This window comes from Physeter macrocephalus, chromosome 12 (genome assembly GCF_002837175.3).
Source record: "Physeter macrocephalus isolate SW-GA chromosome 12, ASM283717v5, whole genome shotgun sequence".
NCBI lineage: Eukaryota > Metazoa > Chordata > Mammalia > Artiodactyla > Physeteridae > Physeter > Physeter macrocephalus.
In genome coordinates, this window is record NC_041225.1 from 27,430,816 (window position 1) to 27,453,501 (window position 22,686).

At 50.7% G+C, this 22,686-nt stretch overlaps 1 protein-coding gene across 2 annotated transcripts in view; it reads right to left on the bottom strand.

The window, feature by feature from the left end:
• The window catches only part of EIPR1 (EARP complex and GARP complex interacting protein 1), an 84,013-nt gene extending 61,563 nt beyond the window's left edge, over positions 1 to 22,450 (bottom strand). The window contains exons 1-3 of one of the 2 annotated variants that reach the window (XM_007100165.3): positions 22,275 to 22,450; positions 17,072 to 17,155; positions 8,080 to 8,212 (exon numbers count right to left, since the gene is read on the bottom strand). In XM_007100165.3, coding sequence (XP_007100227.1) covers positions 8,080 to 8,212; positions 17,072 to 17,155; positions 22,275 to 22,316 — 259 coding nt within the window. In that variant the 5' untranslated portion in view covers positions 22,317 to 22,450. Of the gene's footprint in view, positions 1 to 8,079; positions 8,213 to 17,071; positions 17,156 to 17,644; positions 17,661 to 22,274 lie in introns of those variants that run through there. The other variant, XM_028496914.2, reaches the window with a different exon arrangement.
• Between the last annotated feature and the right edge of the window lie 236 nt (positions 22,451 to 22,686).

A 22,686-nucleotide genomic window follows, 5' to 3' on the forward strand; every position in this document is an offset into this window, starting at 1 on the left:
TCTGGAACTCCATCTAATTTCTATCAGATGACTGTATGAGAACAATGAAGGCGGCCCTTGTCGTCTGAACTCTCACTGCCCAAGCCCTCAGTATCCAAAATCAGGAACCTGATGAATTCAGCAAGGCTCAGATGCACCCCCGGCAGTCAGAACTCTCCTCACCTGCTATCCAAAACTCAGAAGCCAAAACTGATTCTGGTGATGTGGCACGTGTCACACAACTCAGTGCCTAGAGGAATAACACCAGCAGGTTTGGGACATTGTGACGAGCAACTGAATACTCGGGTCTATAAAATACAATCTACTTCTAAAGAGATAACGGGGGCCTGTGTTAAGATCTGTGACCTCATTGGCCTCTAAACCCCAATATTTGAACATTATTACAAACATCGCTCAAAAGCGGGGGCCGTTATATCTCTATTCTTTACGACAAAAACCAACAGGAAGAAAACATCTTCATAACAAGGAATGTTTGTGAAATCCTTGCCCAGAAACAACATCCTTGAAGCCTGAAGCCCTGTGGGTCAGGTGCTCCGGAACCGAGCTGTACAGATTCAAATCCCGGCTCCACTGCTAATAGGACCACCAGCCTGTAAATCACTGCAACAAAGTCCCCGCTGGGAAAGTGCACCTAAAGCAGGATTAAACTAAAAACTGGATTGCTGGTGCACCCCATGATCACTGCAGAGTCACCCACAACAGCCAGGACGCAGAAGCAACCCAAGTACCGACCGATGGGTGAATGGACAAAGGAGATGTGGTGAGTACACACAGTGGAGTATCGCTCAGCTGTGAAAAGAAGGACATCCTCATCGGCGACACCGTGGACGGACCTGGAGGGCACCATGCTAAGTGAAATGAGTGCGACGGAGAAAGACCTCACGTGTATGTGGGATCTGGAAGAAAAAAGAAGAACGAGCTCACAGATACAGAGAACAGATGGGTGGTCGCCAGAGGTGGGGGTGTGGGCGGGAGAATTGGGTGAAGAGGGTCAAAAGGCACAAACCTCAAGTTGCGAGATAAATGGGTCCTGGGCATGTAACGTACAGCGCAGCAACTATAGTTAACAATACCGTGCTGCATATCTGAAAGTCGCCGAGAGCGTTTAACCGTACGGGCATCAAATCGTTACGCTGTACACCTGACGCTAACGCGATGTTGTACGTCAGCTGTATCTCAATAACCTGGAAGAAATTCTACTAACAGAAAACCAGACGGTTCACGGAAAGCACGCGGGCCAGCGCCTGGCGGCCAGCACTACACGGCACGTGTCGTGGTCAGCATCAGCAGCACGTCTCCTCGCGGTAAAACGGGACGGCGACAGGGACGGTGCGAGCCTCCGCCAGCGCGCGGCTCCCCGGTAAGCACCGTGAGCCGCCGAGCGGGGGCCTCGCCCCCGGGCTTCCGGGCGAGCCCGCTCCCCACGCAGCCGGTGCCGGCCGGGCCCTCTGACGGGCTGCACCTCACCCCCGCGGCCCGCGGTCCAGGCCGTCCGGAAGCTTTGCTTCCTCTTCGCGGGAGGGCAAGGGGCAGATGAGCCGGAGGCGGGGGTAGAGGGTGCTTCTCTTCGCCAGGCCACCTCATACTCATCACTAACAGATAAGCTGTTCACGGGAACAGGCAGCAACGACATGCGCAGTTTTTGGCAAGAAAGAGTTCGTCACATCCACACCCTGAAGGAAACAGCATTGGAACGGAACAGTAACTTGATCCCCAAAATCACAACCAACAGCCTCTGCGGTCAATAGTCCACGTGGCTGGTTTCTCATCGCTCACCAGACAAAGTGACCCCAGCGAAGTGCATCCACCTGAACCCCAGACAGAAGAGGATGTGACGAAATACACACCCTCATGTTCACGCAGACACGCATCCCGCACGCACGGCACACATTCAGCTGCAGACCCACCGGGCCGCCACCCCCCAGTGAGATCACCTTCATCTGACACTGGTCAGCGCACGGCTATCCCAGTGAAGAGAGGCCCATCAGCTCTATTTTTGCTAGTCACAAAAAACGAGAGCCCACAAAATCTATAAGCGTTAAATGGAGTACAAACCATTTCCAAGCCCCTTCTCCTCGGCCTCCTGCTGTGAGGTCCTGGCACGGCCGGGACCTCCCACGTCTGCAGGGCCGGGGGTCGACCCGGCACAGGCCCCCTCAGGGCTCCCCAAAGAGACTGCTCCCCCGGAGAATTTCCTGACCTCTTTCTCTTCAACACGCTCTTCCTCGGCACCGGGGTCACGAGAAGCCTTACCTCTCCCCTTGCCTAGCTGAGCACCTGCACCCTGAAAGAAGGCGTCAGCCTTTCCACACCTGCGCAGAAAACACAAAGTCGGTGTCAGCTGGGGGCGCGCAGCCCGCGTGCTGGGGAACGACCAGGTGGCGTGCGGGGCGGCGTCCTTCCCGGGCCGCCTCTCCTCGGCAGGGCACGCGACGCCGTCGTGATTCTAGTTTCTCTCCCTGCTCCTCCGGCACGCCATTCTTCTCGGGAACCTCAACCACTTTACCTCAGAATTACGGTTTCGTTAGGAAGGGCCTTAAATCGTTCTCTTCCCGGGAAAACCTACGTCCTCCCTTAGCTTATTTTCACAAAGTAACCATTTAAACTCAAAAAATACTATTTTCTTATTTGACATAGAGATCAATGGGAAACTGCAGCTGTAAACAGAAACGACCGCATTCCGATCTGCTGCTACCGGAGACCCCTAGACGGGCAGCTAGAGGGACTCTTAGCACCTCACTGCTCGGGTGACCCATGGAGTCTGGGAGGACGGGAACGGTGACACGCGAGCCGGGAGGGCTCCCAACATCACCCGAGGGATGCGGTGGACAGAGGCCACACCCACTAACGTACTTCTCCACGAAGCCCCACCATGTCAACCTGGGCCGTATTTTGGGGACTCATCGTACAGGCCCAAAGGATACTGATTCCTCTTAAAGCTTAAGCGTTCTCACAGGCAATTATTGACAGGGGAGCCGGCAGTGAATCCCACCCTCACTTACGGGAGGCAGCCAAAGACCGGCCGCAGGGCCGCCCACGGTGGGACCAGGCCCGGCTCGGGCTCTGAATCCGCCACGGTTCCCCTCCCCCTCCCCCTGCCCTCCGTGGTGCCCTGGCTGCAGGACCGGCACAGACTTCTGGCTATGCATTTGAGGAAAGGACCCGACGTGGTTTTCCAGCCGTGCCCACCGAACGGGCCGCCGTCAGTGCCGTCTTGCACCCGCCCTGTGGGATGTGCTGTGGCTCTCGGAGCCTGGTACTCGGCCTCACATCTTCCCACCCTCAGCTCTTGGTACAGTGTCTTAAGCACAACAGAAACTCCAAGAAATAATGATTTTAAAATATGAAATGGGAGTGAATGTCTAAAGTCAGAAACGTGTACTACATTGGTGTGGCCTCAGGATGGATTAGCAGGCTCTAAACAGCCCTCTCACGTGTGGAACTCCGACGGAACAGGCACTGTCTGGCGGTCAAGGGCACCGTCCGGAACCAGAATCCAACGCTCAAATCCCAACTCTGCCCCCACCAGACGCATGCCCTTGAGAAAGTCACTCGGCCTTCCGATGCCTCAGTTTCTTCATCAATAAAATGGGAACTTGATGAGTGGGTGCTCCTCCAAGTGTTTAAACAGTGTCGGACACCCACTGCCAGCAACGCACACGGCAGCTACTGCCAGTCTCCTGGCTGCTGATGGGGCAGGGACGGTTCTGCTGTCGTGACTGTCATGAGCTTAAACGCAAGTCGTCACTCACCAGGCCAAGTCTATAAACCAAAACTGGCAAAATCCATTAAAACCAAGACTGTTACAGCCTCCCAAGGCAACAGAAATAAAAGCAAACAAATGGGACCTAATCAAACATAAGCTTTTACACAGCAAAGGAAACCATAAACAAAACAAAATGACAACCTACGGAATGGGAGAAAATATTTGCAAACAATGCGACCGACAGAGGCTTAATTTCCAAAATATACAAAGAGCTCATACAACTCAATATCAAAACGATAAACAACCCAATCAAAAAACGGGCAGAGGTTCTAAATAGACATTTCTCCAAAGAAGACATTCAGATGGCCAATAGGCACATGAAAAGATGCTCAAAATCACTAATTATTAGAAAAATGCAAATCAAAATTACAATGAGGTACCACCTTACACCAGTCAGAATAGCCATCATTAAAAAGTCTTCAAATAACAAATGCTGGAGATGGAATGGAGAAAAGGGAGCCCTCCTGCACTGTTCGTGGGAATGGAAACTGGTGCAGCCACTATGGAGAACAGAATGGAGGTTCCTTAAAAAAATTGAAATAGAGCTACCATATGATCCAGCAATCCCACTCCTGGCCACATCTGGAAAAAAACTCTAATTCGAAAAGATACACGCACCCCTATGTTCACAGCAGCACTATTTACAACAGCCAAAGACATGGAAGCAACCTAAGTGTCCATCGACAGATGAATGGGTAAAGAAGATGTGGTACATATACACAATGGAATACTACTCAGCCATAAAAAGAATGAAATACTGCCATTTGCAGCAACATGGATGGACCTAGAGATTATCATACTAAGTGAAGTAAGTCAGACAGAGAAAGACAAATACCATATGATATCACTTACATGTGGAATCTAAAATATGATACAAATGAACTTATTTACAAAACAGAAATAGACTCACAGACGCAGAAAAAAACTTATGGTTACCACAGGGGAAAAGGTGTGGGGGAGATAAATTAGGAGTTTGGGATTAACATATACACACTACTCTATATAAAATAGATAACCAACAAGGACCTGCTGTATAGCACAGGTAACTGTATTCCATACCCTGCAATGAACCATAATGGGAAAGAATATGAAGAAGGATAGATAGATATATATGGATAACTGAAACACTTTGCTGTGCACCAGAAACTAACACAACTTTGTAAATCAACTATACTCCAATAAAAAACTAAAAAACAAAAGCAAAAACAGAAAACCAAGACCATTAAAGCCTGCACAGCCTCTGGCTCCTTCCAGGGCTCCAGGAATTGGCGGGCAGGTTAAGTTATACCTCGGCTCCTCTCGGTGTTTAAAAGGACAAGGAGGAACCCCCGCCACTGAAGACCACAAATAACCTCTCAGGGTGATCAGAGGGCGCGCTTCCCTCCCGGAGCCGGAACCGTCCCACCTGGGCACGGCATGGAGCCAGAGAAGAAGGGCCAGGCCTAAGAAACGGCTCACTGCACCAGCCAGGGCATTGGGACCAGCCGGGCTCCCCCCATGCCCCACCCCGGCCCCTCAGAGGACCCCACTGGGGCCTAGGGCGCCGCCGTGGCTCATTCCGCGGGTCGGGCGGGGACAGAGGCGGGGATCCTCCAACTGGAGGGTGAGGCCAAGGTGAGAGGAGGCTGTCTAAGGAGAGGAACACCAGCCCATCCGTCTGGTGCCTTTGGACTTGGCCAGGGAGGCGAAGGCAGGAGACAGTGCCAGGACCTGGGAGGCTGCCCGCACGGAGGGGTGCCGGGGAAGGGCCGTGTCACTGCCAAGTCTTTCCTGCTACACTAGGAGCCTCCGTCCGCTTAGAACAGAGCCCCCGCCTCGTCCTCCCCGGGCCACGCCTAAGCCAGGCAGAGGGCCCATCCTGCATGGGAACCTGCAGACTGGTCCGCGTCTGCCTAACGGGATCGGGGCGCTGTCCGAAAGGCCCTCACAAGTCTCGGGTGGTCAGGAGATGCAGGCGAGTCTGCGTTCCCCTCAGAACCACGACACCCACTGGAGGCTATAAATGACGGTTTCGGTACAGAAAAGCAAACAAACTTGACGCTCGAGAGAGACAGCACGCTGATCCTGTGGCCTCGAGCACCCCAGCGCTTACCCCTGAAGGTTCTGTGCCCCGAACTCAGGAGCTCCCGTGGTGGTGGGACGACTGGAGGGGCAGCAGGGCTGAGGTGCTCCTGAGGGACCCTGCGGGCTGTGCCAGTCCGGGCGCCCAGAACGCGCGGCCTCCCGGGCGCCCGTGAGGACCTGGGCCGCCGGAGCCCCCCAAACCCTCACACACCCAGCCTGAGCCCTCCTCACTCCTTGCTTCCAAATAATGGCGTGGGTCGAACTGCACCCATTTTACAGGCGAAATCTCCAGAGGCGGCCAGGGCGGCCAGGATGGAGAGCTGGGAAGCGGCTGGGAAGCGGGGCTCACTGCCCATCCCTGGTGGGGCCACCTCTCCTCACCGCTGTCGTGGCTCCACCTGAACGGGGAAATGCTGGAAAATAACTGGGGACGATCTGGCAGAAATCACTGGACCGTCAGCATCTAGTGCCCTTTCCAGTTGTGCAGTCCCAGGGCCTTGGGCCTCACCAACTACGCGTGAGCTACAGAGACGTTCCCACAGAGGGGTCACATTCACCTCCTGGTCTCCGGCGCTCTCCCCTCTTGGGGCGCAAACACTGAGATTAACTCAGCATCCGTCGCATCTGGGCCTGGGTCTCCTGCTCATCTGCTCGGACATCTCAGCACCCTCGCTCCAAAGAAACTCACCACATCTTTTGAAATCCCAGAGACCAGTCTTTCAATTCAGTTTAAATCAGCCGATTCCATCCGTAACGGTTTTCTGAGCAGGGATTACACAGCTGTGTGACTGAGCGTCCAAAAGGGGCCACGTCCCTCGTCCGCCCAGCCGTCGGCTTGGTGCCGTGCACGCTCACCGCGGCCCTGGGCCCACGGCCCCACGGAGCCAGCCTCACCCGCCCGGGTGCCCTCGTTCTGCTTCCACGGCGATGCATTTTCTTGTAAAATTATCAGAAAGAAAAACTACAGGGTTTTTTTTTAATCTTCAACCACGTAGAATAAGTTCCAAAAGAGTTTACTACTAATACAGCTTCCCTGCCAGCACCTGGACTCTGAGAACATATTTTCACAAAAATCCAGGTGATGGCTAGTCAGATTGACAGCAGTTATAGATCCCTATCGATAATCTGGGACAAGCTACATCTGTCACTTGCTCCTCCAATGACAGAGACATAAGCTAGGATAGATGGGTGTGTGGCTTGCTTGGAAAAGGAGTTTGAATGGCTAGTTTACTTTAACCTACAGCAAATTCACTATCATTTTTCAAGACAGAGAACATAACTCTGCAAGAAGTTTTTTGCCTGCAAGCAGTACCTACTTGGGCTGTGCAAGAGGATTTAATGCTGCTTTATTCACCCTCCCTCCTCAGCAGGAGGAAAGAAGGTGTGGAAGGAGGTTTTCTCACCTGCATTTATAAACATAAGTTGTGACTTAATCCAATTCTCTGTAGTTATTTACAAGGCCACTGTGATATTTATTCCCGAGTGTGTGTGTTTGTGTGTGCGTGTACACGTGCACACGCATGCGTGCATCTACCACAGTGCAGACTTCTACTGATTTGCAGGGGGGGTTGCATGTTGCAATAAACAGACATAATTTAAACATTGTTATTTATAAGAAAAATCAATTCCAAGATTCCTCAAGAGCAAACAGTTTCTAGACGCTCTGTGTGGAAGCCCACATCTCTGTGCTTCCTTTCTCCTTTCCTCCCAAAGCCAGAATCTGAATGCTAGTTACCGACAACGACAGAGTAACAACAATTAAGGAAGTCGTGTGGCCAGTTTAGCACCATAGACTTTGGACTGACACAAACGCTACAAGGTCCCAGACACGGGAAGGCGGACGGGAGGCTCGGCAGAAGCCTATGAAGGGTCGTGACCATACAGCACGCGTGCGCACCGAGAAGCTGTGACTCACTGGTCCTGCTATCACACGCACTGATAGGTGATGAGAAAGATGCAAGTCCAGCTGCCCTGCTGAGGGTGCAGTTAATTAAGGATGAGGGCAGCTACGTCCACCCGTGGAGACCCTCGGGCACGTCACTCCCGCGCCCTGGGGTCAACGCTCCTGGAACAGCCATGACTCCAGCTTCAATTCTTAGGCTTTGGATTACAATAACCGCTTAGTATAATCTACATTTACCCACAGCATCACAACTTCTCTGTGAATGCAGCACTTCCCTGACTGGCACATCTTATAAATCACGGGCCGACCCAACAGCGGGCGCACACAGACCCCTAGGGATACTCACTCTTGTTGTAGCAGGTGGCCAGCACTCCCTTGTCTGCAGGGCTGGCACTAATGTGCCAGATCTCACCCGCTTGATGGAGGAGCACATTTTTATTTATAATGTTATTCTCATCATCAAAGTCTATGATGTGGATCTACAAACACAAGGAAAGAGAATGTCAGAACCTCACACACTTTCCACATGCCTTCATGGAACACAGTGACTACAGGAATAATAATCAAATGCATCTTTCACATCTTTACTTAACAGTTATTCTTACTACACTAACAGTATACACTTAAGACAAGTGTGAAATCCCCATAAAGTATTGTTACGATTTGCAGCTACAGAACCCTGCCCCCTGCCACATCAACTCCTAAAGAGACAAGACACCAAAAGCTGCGTCCCCGCCTCGCTTGGTTAGGCCATGGCTGGTGCCAGGGCCAGAGTCTTCCAGGATGGTGCCACCCAGCCAAGACTGTCCCAGACCTGCTGCACAGCTGTGGGAAGAGAACGGGGCAGGGCACTGCTGCCTGATGAGGCCCGGTCTTAGCCCTGCTCTGCCCACTCTGTAGTGGGCACAATTTAACTCACGTCAGAAACAAATGAGGCAGGAAGGGGTGAGAAAGCGCTGCATGTTAGCACATCTTAAACCTCTTCTTAAAAACAAAGCCAACAGCTGTCAATGCTTCTGATCATATAACTTTGATTATAACAACATGACATTTTAGCCACTAAATGAAAGGTTACACGTGCTATCACCATGCTTTTCTGGATAATTGTTAGAGGAATGGAAATGATGTCCACATTCACTCTCTTATCAACAGCCAAGTCACTGGGAAAAATAAAATTAAACATTTTAAAAATAAATTTATACTTGTAATCATGGATCTGCACAAAGATTTATATCCAGGAATGTTCTCTGTGGCACTGATTGTCATAATAAAAATTAGAAGCCACCTAAATGTCTGGCAACAGGGAGTTGTTCAAATAAACTGTAGTACTTGACTGTAATATAATACTATGAAGCCATCCATTCTACCATAAAAACTATTTAGTGCCAGGGAAGAGGGTCCGTAACATATATCCAAGGGGAAAAGAACCAGTAAAAGAACCGCACACACGCGCTACATGCTTTCTGTTAAAAAACAAGCACATCTGAATGAGAGAACCAGAAAGCGACTAGTTACCTTTGGGTGGTGGGATTATAGCAGCTTTTCCTTTACTTGTTTGTGGTTTGTTTTTATTTTTAACATTTTTCATGATTAATATGCACTACTTTGCAGTCAGACAAACATTAAATGATATTTTAAAAAACGTTTCCATGACACCCAAAGCATCTCCACTCTGCACTTGCTCAGGGCCTCTCACTCTGTTCTCGGCTGCTTCCTTTGTACAGTGTCCTCATGTGAAAACAACCCCCGGTAACTTAAGGGGTTGCTTTGGACTCAAGAGTAGAATTCAGATCCCGCCATTCCCACTTACAGCCTGTGTGAGCCCGAGCCTCAGTGTCCCCGAGAATACAATGAAGGTGAAGGGACAAAGCTCCTGGCATTGCTGGGACCAAGGGGTCGTGCAGGGCTGATCTCGGAGTTGGGGGGGCACACACGCTAGCTCCCGCCCTTCTCTGGGGGAGGGAGATTAAAAACCATGACTATTGTTTTTATCTTTAAAACTACTTTCAGTCAGTTTCTCCCAGCACTCATAGCCCAATGTAGTTTTCACAGTGGGTTTGGAAATACTCCTGGTGGACAGCTTCTACATTATAAAAGTTATATGTGAACACAGACTAAAAGGCAATACACAAAATCAGGCAGAATTTTTGTGTTGTTAGGGTGAACAGGAAATTTTTTTCTTAAGTATTTGACATGTTTCCTCCTTATCAGAAAATCCATGAACACTTAAAAAAGGAGGCACTTAAGTGTACAATTTTTCCTCTTCCCAGAGCTCTCCCTCTGCAGTGCCCTGAAGCATCGGGACCACCACACGCGGGAACACAAGAGCTCTGGCTCCTCCTCTGCGGGCTCTGTGGACCCGGGTGCCAGGTGAGCGCACAGCCCCCCCGCACACCTGCGGCTCCCGGCTGGGAGCCATCCTTCAGCCGGACCTCTGACGTCTGCGCCCGCGCTGTGCGCTCCTCTGGAGGACCTGCTCCCGTCTGGGGAAGGCTCTTCCTTCTTGTGAAGACCAGAAGCGCGTGGAGTCCAAACAGGCTCTAGTACGTGATCCCAGCTGGTCTTCCTCTGGGCTCGTTTCTTACACGCTCAGGCACACAGAAGCCTGCCCTAGACGGCTGGGTGCTGGCAGGAGTCCAAGAGCCCCCCCAGGTCCACCTCTCCTAACCTGATACTATGGCCCTTAACCTTCATCATTAAGCTTGGGAGTCCTAGGACTCTTCCATGTCCTCACCTACAGTAGGCTCATGGACGGGTCCAAAGGATACGTCTTCATGAGATGTAATCCGGGTACGCTCGGAGAGAATGGTAGGACATCATCACCACAAACAAGTAGGGATCAAAAGAATAATGACTAATATGCAAAACGCGACAGGCACCGAGCTATTTTACACACGCTGGTTCCTTTAATCCTAAAAAGAGCCCTGTGATAATATGATAACCTATCATTAGCCACGACTACAGGGGAAGAAACCAAGGTTTACAGAGCTGGAGTATCACGGTTCATTCGGTTAGAAACGGGATTCCAGAGCCTGTGCTAAGAGCCTCCACACCGTCGGGGCACGGGATACCCCACCCTCCCCGACACTGGGCTTTGCACTGCAGCAGGGCAGCAAAAGAGTAGCAGGCAGCTCCTGATTCGGAAGAAAGAGACTGTAACTTAACTGCCTGTTCTCAGGGCACCACCCTCTGCCCAGCTCACATAAAGTACACAGAAATGTTCTGTTGCATAAACATATGCAGTTACAGGCCAATTACAAAAACAAGTACCATAGTAGAGAAAACACTATAATTAAGGTGAGTGCAAAAGATTATGGGGACACAAAAGACAGAACATTTAGTGTTGGCTCAGAGGGTGGGGAAGACGTGTGGTTGTCTGGGTAGTGTGTAAATGTTACTTTAAATTCTTTACGCAATTGCTGAGCTTTTTAAATGCTTCCAACAGCTTGTAATGAAGCTCAAGGTCATATATTTTGAATTACCATTATTAAAATTTTAAAGTTGGACTTACCAGTGCAGGGCTAAGGGCACAGATGACACTATAAAAATTTAGAAGCCAGAGTTATAAAACTTATTAGGAAGCCTGTAAAGATGATCTTAATCAAGCCCCCTCATCTTCCCGCAGAATCAGGGCTCAGAGAAAGCTGTCCCTGTCCACAGTACCCATCACTGGAGCATGTGCCTCCAGGCCGCTGCCCTCTGTGTGCTTCCTTTCTTATTGAACTCAAGGTAAACTCTTAAAAATTCAAAAACAACAACAAAAAAAATGTGATAAAATTGGAAAGGAAAAAGTGAAAGCTCGCCTCCAGGGGAAAGTTAAGGATCCTCCCTTCTCGATTCCAGAAATTGCCCTGGATCCAGCCTCACCAGAAACCCAGCTCTTCTTGATGCTTCCTTAACAGGAGCAGTAAGTTCCTGTAGTCATTAAAGGAGGGGGAAGGACGGGGAGGGGTCAGGGGGAGCAGAGGGGAGACAGGAGGTGGGAAGGGAGGGAGGGGAGGGGGGGCAGGAGGTGGGGGCCAGGAGGGGGAAGGGGGAGAAATGGAGGCTCAGTATGGAGTGGGGCTGGGAACCTGAATCCCTAACAAACGCCTCCGGTGATTCTGAGGGTGGCCAAAGACAGGACCTGCAGGCAGAGGGGCACGTGAGCAAAGCTGTCCTCAGTCAAAATACAAATACAGAACAATCGAGCTGACACATTAAAAAAAAAAAAAAAAAAAAAAAGCTTACAAAGGAAAAGAGCCATCGGGGGAAGAAGGCAGCTGTGTTGCCAGCCCCTTGGGGATGTCGGCCTTCTCAGTGACTGCTGAGAGAGGGCCGGCCACAGTGGGCCTCTCTGTCACCCTGGCGCTCACCCATCTACGCGATAAATAGGGGAGAAGCAACACGCAGAGAGATTCTGCAGGGAAAGCACGGTGCGGAAGCAAACCAACCCCTGCAATGCGAAAGCCCTGCCCCTGGGCTCTGCCTGAGCTTCCCGCTGGACCAGAGGGGCACAGCCTCCCAGGAGAGCCCACCTTCTCACAAAGGAGAGCTCAGGGGAGAGGAAGACTCCAGAAGTGCCCGTCCTGCTCCAAACACAGGCAGGGCAAAATTAAAGGCACAGAAAATAGAGCAGCTCATCAGACAAAGAAAGGCCAGCAACTGTGACAGCTCCTCAAATTTTCACAAAAACAGCCGAGCTGAATTAAGTAGCACTGATTCAGGTGAGGGGCGCTTTCTAGGGAATTAACAGCTGCCAGGGAGGAGCTGATGGCCTGAGGCAAAGCTGGGGGGAGGGCGGGGGGGGGGAAGTAGCACTGATTCAGGTGAGGGGCGCTTTCTAGGGAATTAACAGCTGCCAGGGAGGAGCTGATGGCCTGAGGCAAAGCTGGGGGGAGGGCGGGGGGGGGGGGGGGTGCCGCAGAAACCCTACCAGCCACCCCTCCTTCCCCAGGCAGGGCGGAGCTCCGGAGGGCGGGGCTTCAGAGCTGGGCTGAGGTCACGTGATGCCACTGCCATTGTCACAGCTGGCACTGCAGGTGCTTCGGGGCAGGGGCGGCACCTCCTCCCACAGGGGCATCAGCCGTGGGGGCGCCACGGCTGTGTCCAGGACGTGCCCTCGCCCAGCCGAGCTTTACAGTTCACCACACGTGCAAGGGAGGAGGACGCGGGGAGAGGGAGCCGGTGGCTTAGTGGTCATCCTGCTGCATTTCAGCAGGGCCCTCGGAGAAACCGCGTGGCTGCTTAGAGCCGATCCCTCCGTTTGGAAATGGGGCCAATAGCACCCGCCCTGTCCACTGAGGGCGCAGTGGACACCACCCGCCTGCACTCCCTGTCTGGTCCTCAGTCCCCCGTGGTTCACAGGCCGGGACCCCCATCATTATCTTTCTCTCTCACCAGCTCATGGCTGGAGGCAGCTGGGAGCACGTCCCAAGGAGGGGAATGACAGACACACAGCACACAGCACTGCCAGACGGGGACACACACGACACCACTGATGGGAAAGGACACAGAGGGGAAGGCCCTGTGCACGTTCACTGCAGGGAAGCAAGCCTGAGACAGGGGAAAGGAGACAGGGGCAGTCAGCGAGAAGGCCCTCATCATTTTAAAAGGCAGGTGGTAATCGTGTGATAACAGTAACACTGTCGGAAACCAGAGGGACAACCAGACTTCCTCTGGAGACAGAAGGAAATAGGGATGCTGTGCTCCCCTCCCGCAGGGCATCCTCTCCCGGGGAGCAGGTGCCTCTGGAAACACGTGTCACACATGGGAGGAAGCATGGGGCACACATGTAGGGAACCATGCACATAGCACGCGAGAAGACCTGTGTCTTACATATGAGAGAAACACGTCACGTGTGCGAGGAAACATACTATATGTGAGGGGAAGCGCTGTCACGTGTGAGAGGAACACGTGTGACATGAGCAGAACAGGCGTGCGAGTTCGAGATGAAACATGCACGCCGAGCGCGAGGGCCGATTCCCGTGGCACAGGCGTCCACGCACGCGGCCCGGCCCTCCTGCTCCCTCTCGCCTCTCCCTTCTCCCTGGGCTCCTTCCCCGGGAATGAGCCAAACTACTATGAAAACACAGGCCCACCAGCAAGTGACACAACTCATCGCAGCCTGAAGGCCCCATCTCAGACGCCCCCTTCCCTGTGACGCTGGCTCTGATCCACCAGGAAGAAATAGGTGTCCTTCCGGCCACGTGCCACTCTGCCTGCACCTCTCTCCCCCGTGTCACTGCAATTATCTGCACATCTATGTCACCGCATCATTGGAAGCTGCACTCGGGGCACAAATGTATCTGTTCCTTCTGTGAGTCTCACATGTAACACAGTGAGAGGAATCAGAGTCCTGTCACCACACTACATAAGCACTGCTGAGCAAATGAATGAATGAGTGAGTGAATGAATGACTGTACCAACAAGGCCACGTACCTTTCCCAGAAACAGAAAAGAAACACCAGCAGGTCAGAAACACTCTTTCATTCCTATCGTCTGGATTCACATCCAAAAGACCACCACAGGTGAAGAGTGTAAAGAGAAAGTTATAAACCTCAGCCTCCACCCTTTAATTCAACTGTGTCCAGAAAAAAAATAACTGAAGCCAGAGGCTACAAGCCTGAATCAGCAGCTTAATGAGGACTTTGAAAGGAAAGAGCCGGCAGAGGACACAGTGGTTCCACCTAGCACTCAAGGAGCTTTACACACTGGAGGATGCGGCAGAGGTTACCAAGAGTTACACACTTGTTACCATTAACTACCGAACTTTTCTGGACCTTACCATTGGAAAGTTGGATTTCTAAGACTGATTTTTAAGAAGAACCAAAGTCTCTCATCTAATATGAAAATGTTTCTTGCACTAGGCCCACAGACCAACGGCCCGTATTCTAAAAGCCAGGACTGTTCCCGTAGAGAGTACATTTGATAAACAGGCATATGGAGCCGTAAGCTACGTTTGTCAGGAGGCTGATGTCCCCCGGCTTAGACAATTACAATCCATTATGACAGGGCCACATAAGAGGTGCTCACTGACGCTGGTTAGCAGTGCAGATGCTTGGGCCCACCCCCGAGATCATCTTGCTTCAAAAAGGATTTCAGGAAGATTAAAGCACTTTATGTCATTTGGGGCTGATCCTTTCTTAGTATCATAACCAAATGGTATATAATTTTGCCTGATAAAACCAGGTACAATGTAACTTATTAATGCCTTACACTACCTCATTTTGTTCTTAATTCATGTGCTTCTGTCAGCTTTTAATATTTTCTAGAAAAAATTTATAAGCATCCCTCATTAAATAATAATAACAATTTCTTTCTTTTCTTAAGAAGTTTAAAAACTGATGTTCAGGAATCCCCTGGTGGTCCAGTAGTTAGGACTCCGAGCGTTCCCCACTGAGGACCTGGGTTCAATCCCTGGTTGGGGAACTAACATCCTGAAAGCCCCGCGGCGCAGCCAAAAAAAGACTGATGTCCTACCAGATGTCCTACCAAGAAGGTCAATGGTACAGGCCCGGAGCTGGGTGGAGTCTACATAAGTAGATGAGAAGGTCAATGGTACAGGCCCGGAGCTGGGTGGAGTCTACAAGTAGATGGGAAGGTCAATGGTACAGGCCCGGAGCTGGGTGGAGTCTACAAGTAGACGGAAAAAGGCAGTCGTCCGCCTGGCTCTGTCCCCGGGCCTCTAACACCTCCCCCATCACAAACTCCACCCATCCCTCCCCAGAGGAAGCAGCTGTGCCTCCTGTCACCAGCTGCCTGTGCTGTCACCTGGTTAGCCTTCCCCTCTCCCCGCCAACCAGCACCCCCAGGCTGCACGGTGCCATCACGGGGTTTCCTCTTGCCCTGTGAGACAGCCACTGCTAACTACCTTTATAAATAAATCATTCTCATCCGACATTTTCCACGAGGAAAGTAACACATGCACATACACACGTTCAGAAAACTGGAAATTATAAAGAAACAATTTACATCACATTCACATTACCTGAAGATAACCATGGCTCAAATTTCGAGCCCTTTTGACCTTTTTCTAGTCTTTATTCTATGCTGAGTTTCAATTTTGTACTTTATCTACTTTTTAATAGCAGTATAATTGACATTACATTAGTTTCAGGTGTACAACGGAATGATTCGATATTTGTATATATTGCAAAACAATCTACTTTTTTTTTTTACTCAATAGTGATCACACAGTATATACAATCTGAACATTTCACAGAATCACCTAAGAATTTTTAGGTTGTAATGCTTCTGCACAGACGCAGCTTTTCACGCATGCGGTGAGTGAGCACTGTGCCGACGGTGGCCAGGCTCGGCCAGGTCAGTCATGTGAACCTGCCATCGTAGACGGGAATGCCATAGGATCCAACCTACTACCTGCACGACGTGATCGCTTCTCGTGTTTTCACCATTCTATGCACCAATACGATACTATCCCTTGTATATAAAGCTTTTTCGATGTTTTGAGTATAAGAATTACGTGTTAAATAATATGAACATTTATTTATGAAGCTCTAGATGTATACCATCAAATTAGCTGCCATAATGACTATGGCAACATAAAGTCCCTCCTCAACATGGCAGAGCGAGGGTTTCACCACACCCCATGTGGCACCGAACACTCTTGGACAGCGATTTTAACACCATTCCCCTCCAGTGACAACAGTAAGTGGATGGGGGCTGCACCACGTGACACCGCCTGATGTGTGTTTCCCCAAGATCAAAGGCAGTGCACAACTCCACAACGTCCACGGCACCTGCGGACAACCCTACCTCTGTTTGAGGATGAGGAAGATGAAGTCCAGCAAGGATAATCCACTCGCTCAAGGTCACACTTTTGTGTCAAGCCGTGGACTGAACCTCAATCTTGTGAGTATCCAACAGCCTTTCCACTAGAGTGGCCAGGACAGCACATGGGTCACACCCTGTATAGCTCCCTGGACCAACTGGCAGCGACAGCCTGGAACTCTACGTTGCGATGGAATTATGGCCTCGTCCAGGCTCAGCTAGAGAGAGTGCTGTGAGCCATCAGAGCAGTCGACCACTGGCTGGGGTCAAAGGGGTGATGCTGTCCTCGTACCCTGGGCTGCTTCTCAACCATTTACACGGTGAATCCTATATACCCACAAAACCAAAAGATGAAAAACTACGGCAGTAATGCTACACAGAATAAGTTTAAATTATTTAATTCAAAAATCACATACAGTTGGCTATGTAAATCCCAATGAAAGTTTTATTTTGTTTGTGTGGCACTAATTTTCTCAAATGTTGCTTGAAAGATCAAGAATGAAATGGTTATAAAACTAAGAACAGGCTTAGTAATTACCATGTATACATCTGTCAAAAATAGTTACCTGATTATCATATTTTAGAGACTGCGTCCCAACCAGAAACCGAATGGCGTCTGTTTCTGCCGTTTGAGGTGTGAGAGCACGTGCCTGCAGGAGGGAAGGAAAATGCACACACATGTATGAAGGTGGATCTAACAGACAGATTAGAAAGGCAGTTGCCTCGTCTACTGCTGATGGAGTAGCAACCGGTACAGAGCGCCTGCAAGGCAATTTAGAACCATGCACGAAGAGCCCTCAACTCTTGTACACTTTGTGACACAAGTCCACTTCCAAAGTATATCTGGAAACAATTGTAAGTGGGCACAAAAATTAAGCAATAAAGCTATAAATTGTGTTTTTTAACAAAACCATTATTTATTTTCAACAGTAACTGACTGGTTGAACAACTTATTCTTCAATAACAGAGCAGAAAATGGCTCCCAGTGACGGCAGAACAGGTGGTTTAAGCCAAGTCTCCTGCAGAGCCAGCTGGAAAAACTAAACCAAACAGCCTGAGTTTGTTTCAAGGCTTCAGAAAGCTGCCACAGTCATGAAATGCAAGCTCCAGGAAAGGAGAGAAGTTAGAGAAGGGCTGACCTCCTACCCACTTTCACCTGGAGGCCCTCATCAATTTGGAACAGGCGGCTAAGCGGTGATGCTGAGGAGAGCTTCTTACAGGATCCCAGAGCTGGGTGAACGGAGTGCAGGATCCTCGGGAGAGGAGGGGCCAGCAGAGCACCGAGGCTTTGGGTTGGGATCCTCCCAGCCCGGGTCACAGGCCCTGCGCGAGGGCGAACTAGAGTGAGATGAACCTGCTCAGCCTGGAGCTCCAAGTCACCTCAGCCCTTGAGTGGATCTCAGGTGATCTGAGCCCGCTGGCGCTCCTGTGCCCGCCCGCCGCCTGCCCCAGACACCTCGCCCAGCCAAGTCTGGAGCTCACTTTTCAAACAGTGGCGAAGGCTTCTCTCCTCTCTTCTCAGGCTCTGGGAAGTCATACAAAAGCAGGAAGGAGGACGAAGAGCACAAACACAAACTCTGTCTTCAGTGAAATGCGGAAAAACATCTGTAATCCAAACGCGCCTGAGAACAAAGCCTCGGAGGCGGCCAAAGCCCCAGCTGAGAGAAGACGCTGCAGAGGACGCTGGCAGCCACACCCCAGACACAGGCGGGGACAACACCAGGAACCGCCTGGAGGCGGTGGCAGAAACAGGTGCCCTGCACACGCTGGGGCAAGAACAAGAGCAGGGCTGGGGACAGACTGGCATCTCCTCGGGAGCAGCCTGGGGCTCCGTGGGGCGGAGTGGGAGGCCGGACTCTGCCAGACGCCTTGGCCTCGGGGCAAATGCCAGCTAAAGGGTCTACTCAACAAGCCCTGAGCTGCAAGGACTCCTGTCGGCCTGGGCGTGGGCCTGGCCCACCTCCACCTACAGAGCCTACAGCGAGCTGCTGCACGCGAGGGCTCAGCCCTAGACATGATCTGGGGGCCAGCACAGGAGCCCTGCAAGGGCATGAGGAGGGACGGGGGAGGGGGAGGGGAGGAGACAACAGGAAAAGGCGTCAGAAGATGCAAGCATTAGGCAGATGCTGCCACAGAAGAGCCAGAACCCGTGATTATACACACGGACACTCACCTACAAAACTCAATGGGGGGCTTCCCTGGTGGCGCAGTGGTTGCGCGTCCGCCTGCCGATGCAGGGGAACCGGGTTCGCGCCCCGGTCTGGGAGGATCCCACGTGCCGCGGAGCGGCTGGGCCCGTGAGCCATGGCCGCTGAGCCTGCGCGTCCGGAGCCTGTGCTCCGCAACGGGAGAGGCCACAACAGAGGGAGGCCCGCATACCACAAAAAAAAAAAAAAAAAAAAAAAAAAAAAACTCAATGGGGCAATCACCTCTTCAAAAGCGAGGGAGAAAACCAGAAAAGACTAGAGAGGGAAGGCAAGACCACCCCAGACAACTGAACCTGAGTCGACACAGCTGGAGGAACTGAAAACCAGACCCAATGCTGGAAGGATGCAAAGACAGAAACCCCAACGAATAATGTATGCAATATCTGAAGATACAACAAATCTATAGAATGAAACTATAAGATGGCTTTGTGCTTAAATTTGTCACTGTTAAAATGCAGTGTCTTCGTGCATTGGGTTGGAAGCAGCAGATCCACTGGCTATTTGATCACAGTTATTGTACGTCCTATAAAATAATCTTCCACCGTTTGAGAAAAAGGGTCCTACAACTCACCCAAGATTTGATATATTACTTGTCTTACTAGTGTAAACAGATTTCCAGTCATCATCTTGCAGAGCAAGTGTGATAGGAACAGCACACCCTAGACCATCTCGGTTATGGTAAAAGAAACACAAGAACTTAGGCACTTGGCTCAAAGGGACGGAGGACAAGGAAGTGGAAACTCCAGGAGGAGAAACCAGCAGCGGGTGCACAGCTAGTAAGGACGGCACTAACCAGGCAATCCAGGACACGCACACAAAAATAAGGTAAAAGGTACTGAACGCAAAATTCAAATGTTTTCTGCGCAAAAATCCCGAAAAGCTGGCTAAACAAGTCATAGAACCCTACTTGAATCAGCAGTCAACAATGCAATTAGAAAAATGAGAAACCTGAGTATAGATTTGGCAAAAGATTGTAATTAACTATATTGGGAGTCTGAAGGAAGACAGGAGAGCATAGAAAAAGCCAAAAATCCTCACGTGCCATGCCATCCAGTCGCCAGGTTATATCGAGAGATAAAAGCAAGAAGGTAAAGACTAGAAGAAACACTTTTTAAAATGTTGAAAGTGGCTGTTCTCAAGAACTCAGATAAGATGGAAAGAGAGTGCTTAGGGCTGGCTGATTTTAATCAGATTTTCAGCCACTGACTGCTTAAACAACTCGTAAGAATTACTTGTTTAAAAATTTTTAAATACACAAAAAGAAAAAGAGCTAAAATCATGAACACAAGTCAAAACGTTGCAGAAACACGGATGTGCTGGGATTTTCTCATTTTAACGGCCCCTCTATGCCGGTCTTCTGCCCCTTATTTGCACAGTGGTGTCTCATTTTACCCTCCAAGCCTCATCACCTTCAGTCAATGGTCAATAATCAGATCCCCATCTTCTACGTAAACTGTTCTCCACAGTGATTTAAACATCACTGACAACCAAACCTCCACTATAACTTTAGGTTCTTTTATGTTTACTGTAGTAATGGTTCTTCAAATTCAAGAAAGCCATGGACCACAGAGCTGTGTAAAGTAAACAAGTGCAAAAATCAGCTACTTCTTTTAACATAAAAAAGAAATTAAAAAAAAAAGATAAAGAGATTCAGATAAAATGCTTGATGTCCAAGGCAAGGATCTACTCCGTTGATTTGTCAAACTCCCAGGAAACAACATTTCAGTTACCTCAAAGATCCAACAGTGAAGATCAAAACCTCCGGGTTACTTAGGAGATTACTTAAGGAGATCAAAAAGTTAGTACGTAGCATTGGAAGAAGATGCACGCTTTAGGTAGCACAAGGTCAGAGAACCTTCTCTCTCCCCCGTGCACCCTCTGGATGCACCACCTGGATGTACCCACATGTGTACCTTGTTAAGGAGAAAGCAGTTTAACTTTATGGTTAAGGAGCTTTGAAGTCAGTTTGGGTTTAAAGCCTACCTAGGCTAGAATCCCTAGCTAAGCAGCCATAGACCACAGGAAAAATAGCATCTACCAATATGATTGCTGTGAGAATTAAACAAAATATATGTACAGTGTTAAGCAGAGTGCCTGACACACAGTTAAGTTCTCAATAACTGGTCGTTAAGGCACCAGTCTGTGTGATAGAGGCAGCTGTCAAGCCCTGTAACAGTTCATGACTCATAGGACACTAAGATACTGCCTTGTGTGGAATTTATCTGTAAGAATTTTGTCTCATTATAATAATCAGAACAACATTTACTGAATGCTTATTATATGCCAGGCAGTGTTCTAAGTGCTTGAATTAAATGTATTAACTCATTTAATTTCATAACAGACACAAGGGGGATATGCTCATTTTCCCATTTTACTGACAAGGAAACTGAGGCCCAAGGTCACCCTGTAAGTGCTAGAGCCAGGATTTAAACCTCAGGAGTTTCAGTGGTGTCCAGGCTTTTAGTAACTAACACTGCTGCTTCTCTCACTGTACGTTTCTTTTTTTTTTTTTTTTTCCGGTACGCGGGCCTCTCACTGTTGTGGCCTTTCCCGTTGCGGAGCACAGGCTCCGGACGCGCAGGCCCAGCGGCCACGGCTCACGGGCCTAGCCGCTCCGCGGCATGTGGGATCCTCCCGGACCGGGGCACGAACCCGCGTCCCCCGCATCGGCAGGCGCACTCCCAACCACTACGCCACCAGGGAAGCCCTCACTGTTCGTTTCTTGAAAGCAGAAATCATGTATGGTTTTAACACACATTTGCTGCACACAATTAAGTATCAGGTACTTATACAGCAATGAACTGTGTTTTTATTTCTCTGTAACTGTCCCTCAGCGCCTCAAGCATAACAGGTCTTCAAAAGCCATTTGAATAAACAGAAACCAATACAGAGCTGAAACAGGCCCAGCTCAATGCAACCTACCTGCCCTTCTAGCACATCCCTTACCCCGCTCCCCCCACTCCTTCACTTTGTCCACACAGGCTCTCTCCCTGTCCTCCTAGGCTGCCACGTGCATCCCCTAGGAGATCCACTGCTACACTAGGGGGGGTCCACTCATCTCAGCCCTTCGCTGAGCACCAACTGTGCCACGGTCATGGTGAACAGGCACTAGAGAGTACAGGACGAGAAGGAAACAGGAAGCAGGGAAAAGAGGTGAAATTCCAGCAGACGTCAGCATTAGGGGAAGCTGGGTGAAGGGAACACAGGAACTTTCCGTATATCTTTGCAACTCTTAGTGTAGACTTAACGTTGTGTCAAAATTAAACGCCCCCGCCCCCCCCCCCCCAAAAATAGACAGTGCCTGTTTCCAGGAACGCCAATGCTGGAGCAAAGGTACACAAGCAAATACACCGAAATGAGTGGTGAGAGTCAGGCCACAAGGAACGCCTAGGGCTGAGGGGAGGCGGCGGGGGCTCCCAAGCCCGGGGGTCGCGGGCAGAACCGCTGCGCCCCCCGTGTGTCACGCAGGCCCTTGGCCCGGCCTGGATAACCACGGCCTCTAGCCCCCGAATCCCCAGTGACCTCGGCTGCACCGGCGTCGCGGGGCCCTCCTGTCACCCACCTGGAACTCCAGGCCGTAGATCACCGGCGCGTCGTCCTCCATGCTGCGGCGGCTCGCTCGCCTAACGCCGGTCTCCGGAGCGGGCGCGCCCCACCTCAGCGTCCATTCATTCCCGCCAGGCCCGGCGACGCCGAACCGGAACTCTTTCTGGCCCACCCCGGCTCCCGTAGAGCTCACTTCCTGTGTTTTCCTGATGAGTCATCAATGCGCTCCTCGCCAGCGGCCAATGGCGGCAGCGCCGGGCTTCTGCGCATGCTCACTTGGCTCCCATCCGGGCTCTCGGCTCCCATCCGGGCTCTCGGCTCCCATCCGGGCTCTCGGCTCCCATCCGGGCTCTCGGCTCCCATCCGGGCTCTCGGCTCCCATCCGGGCTCTCGGCTCCCATCCGGGCTCTCGGCTCCCATCCGGGCTC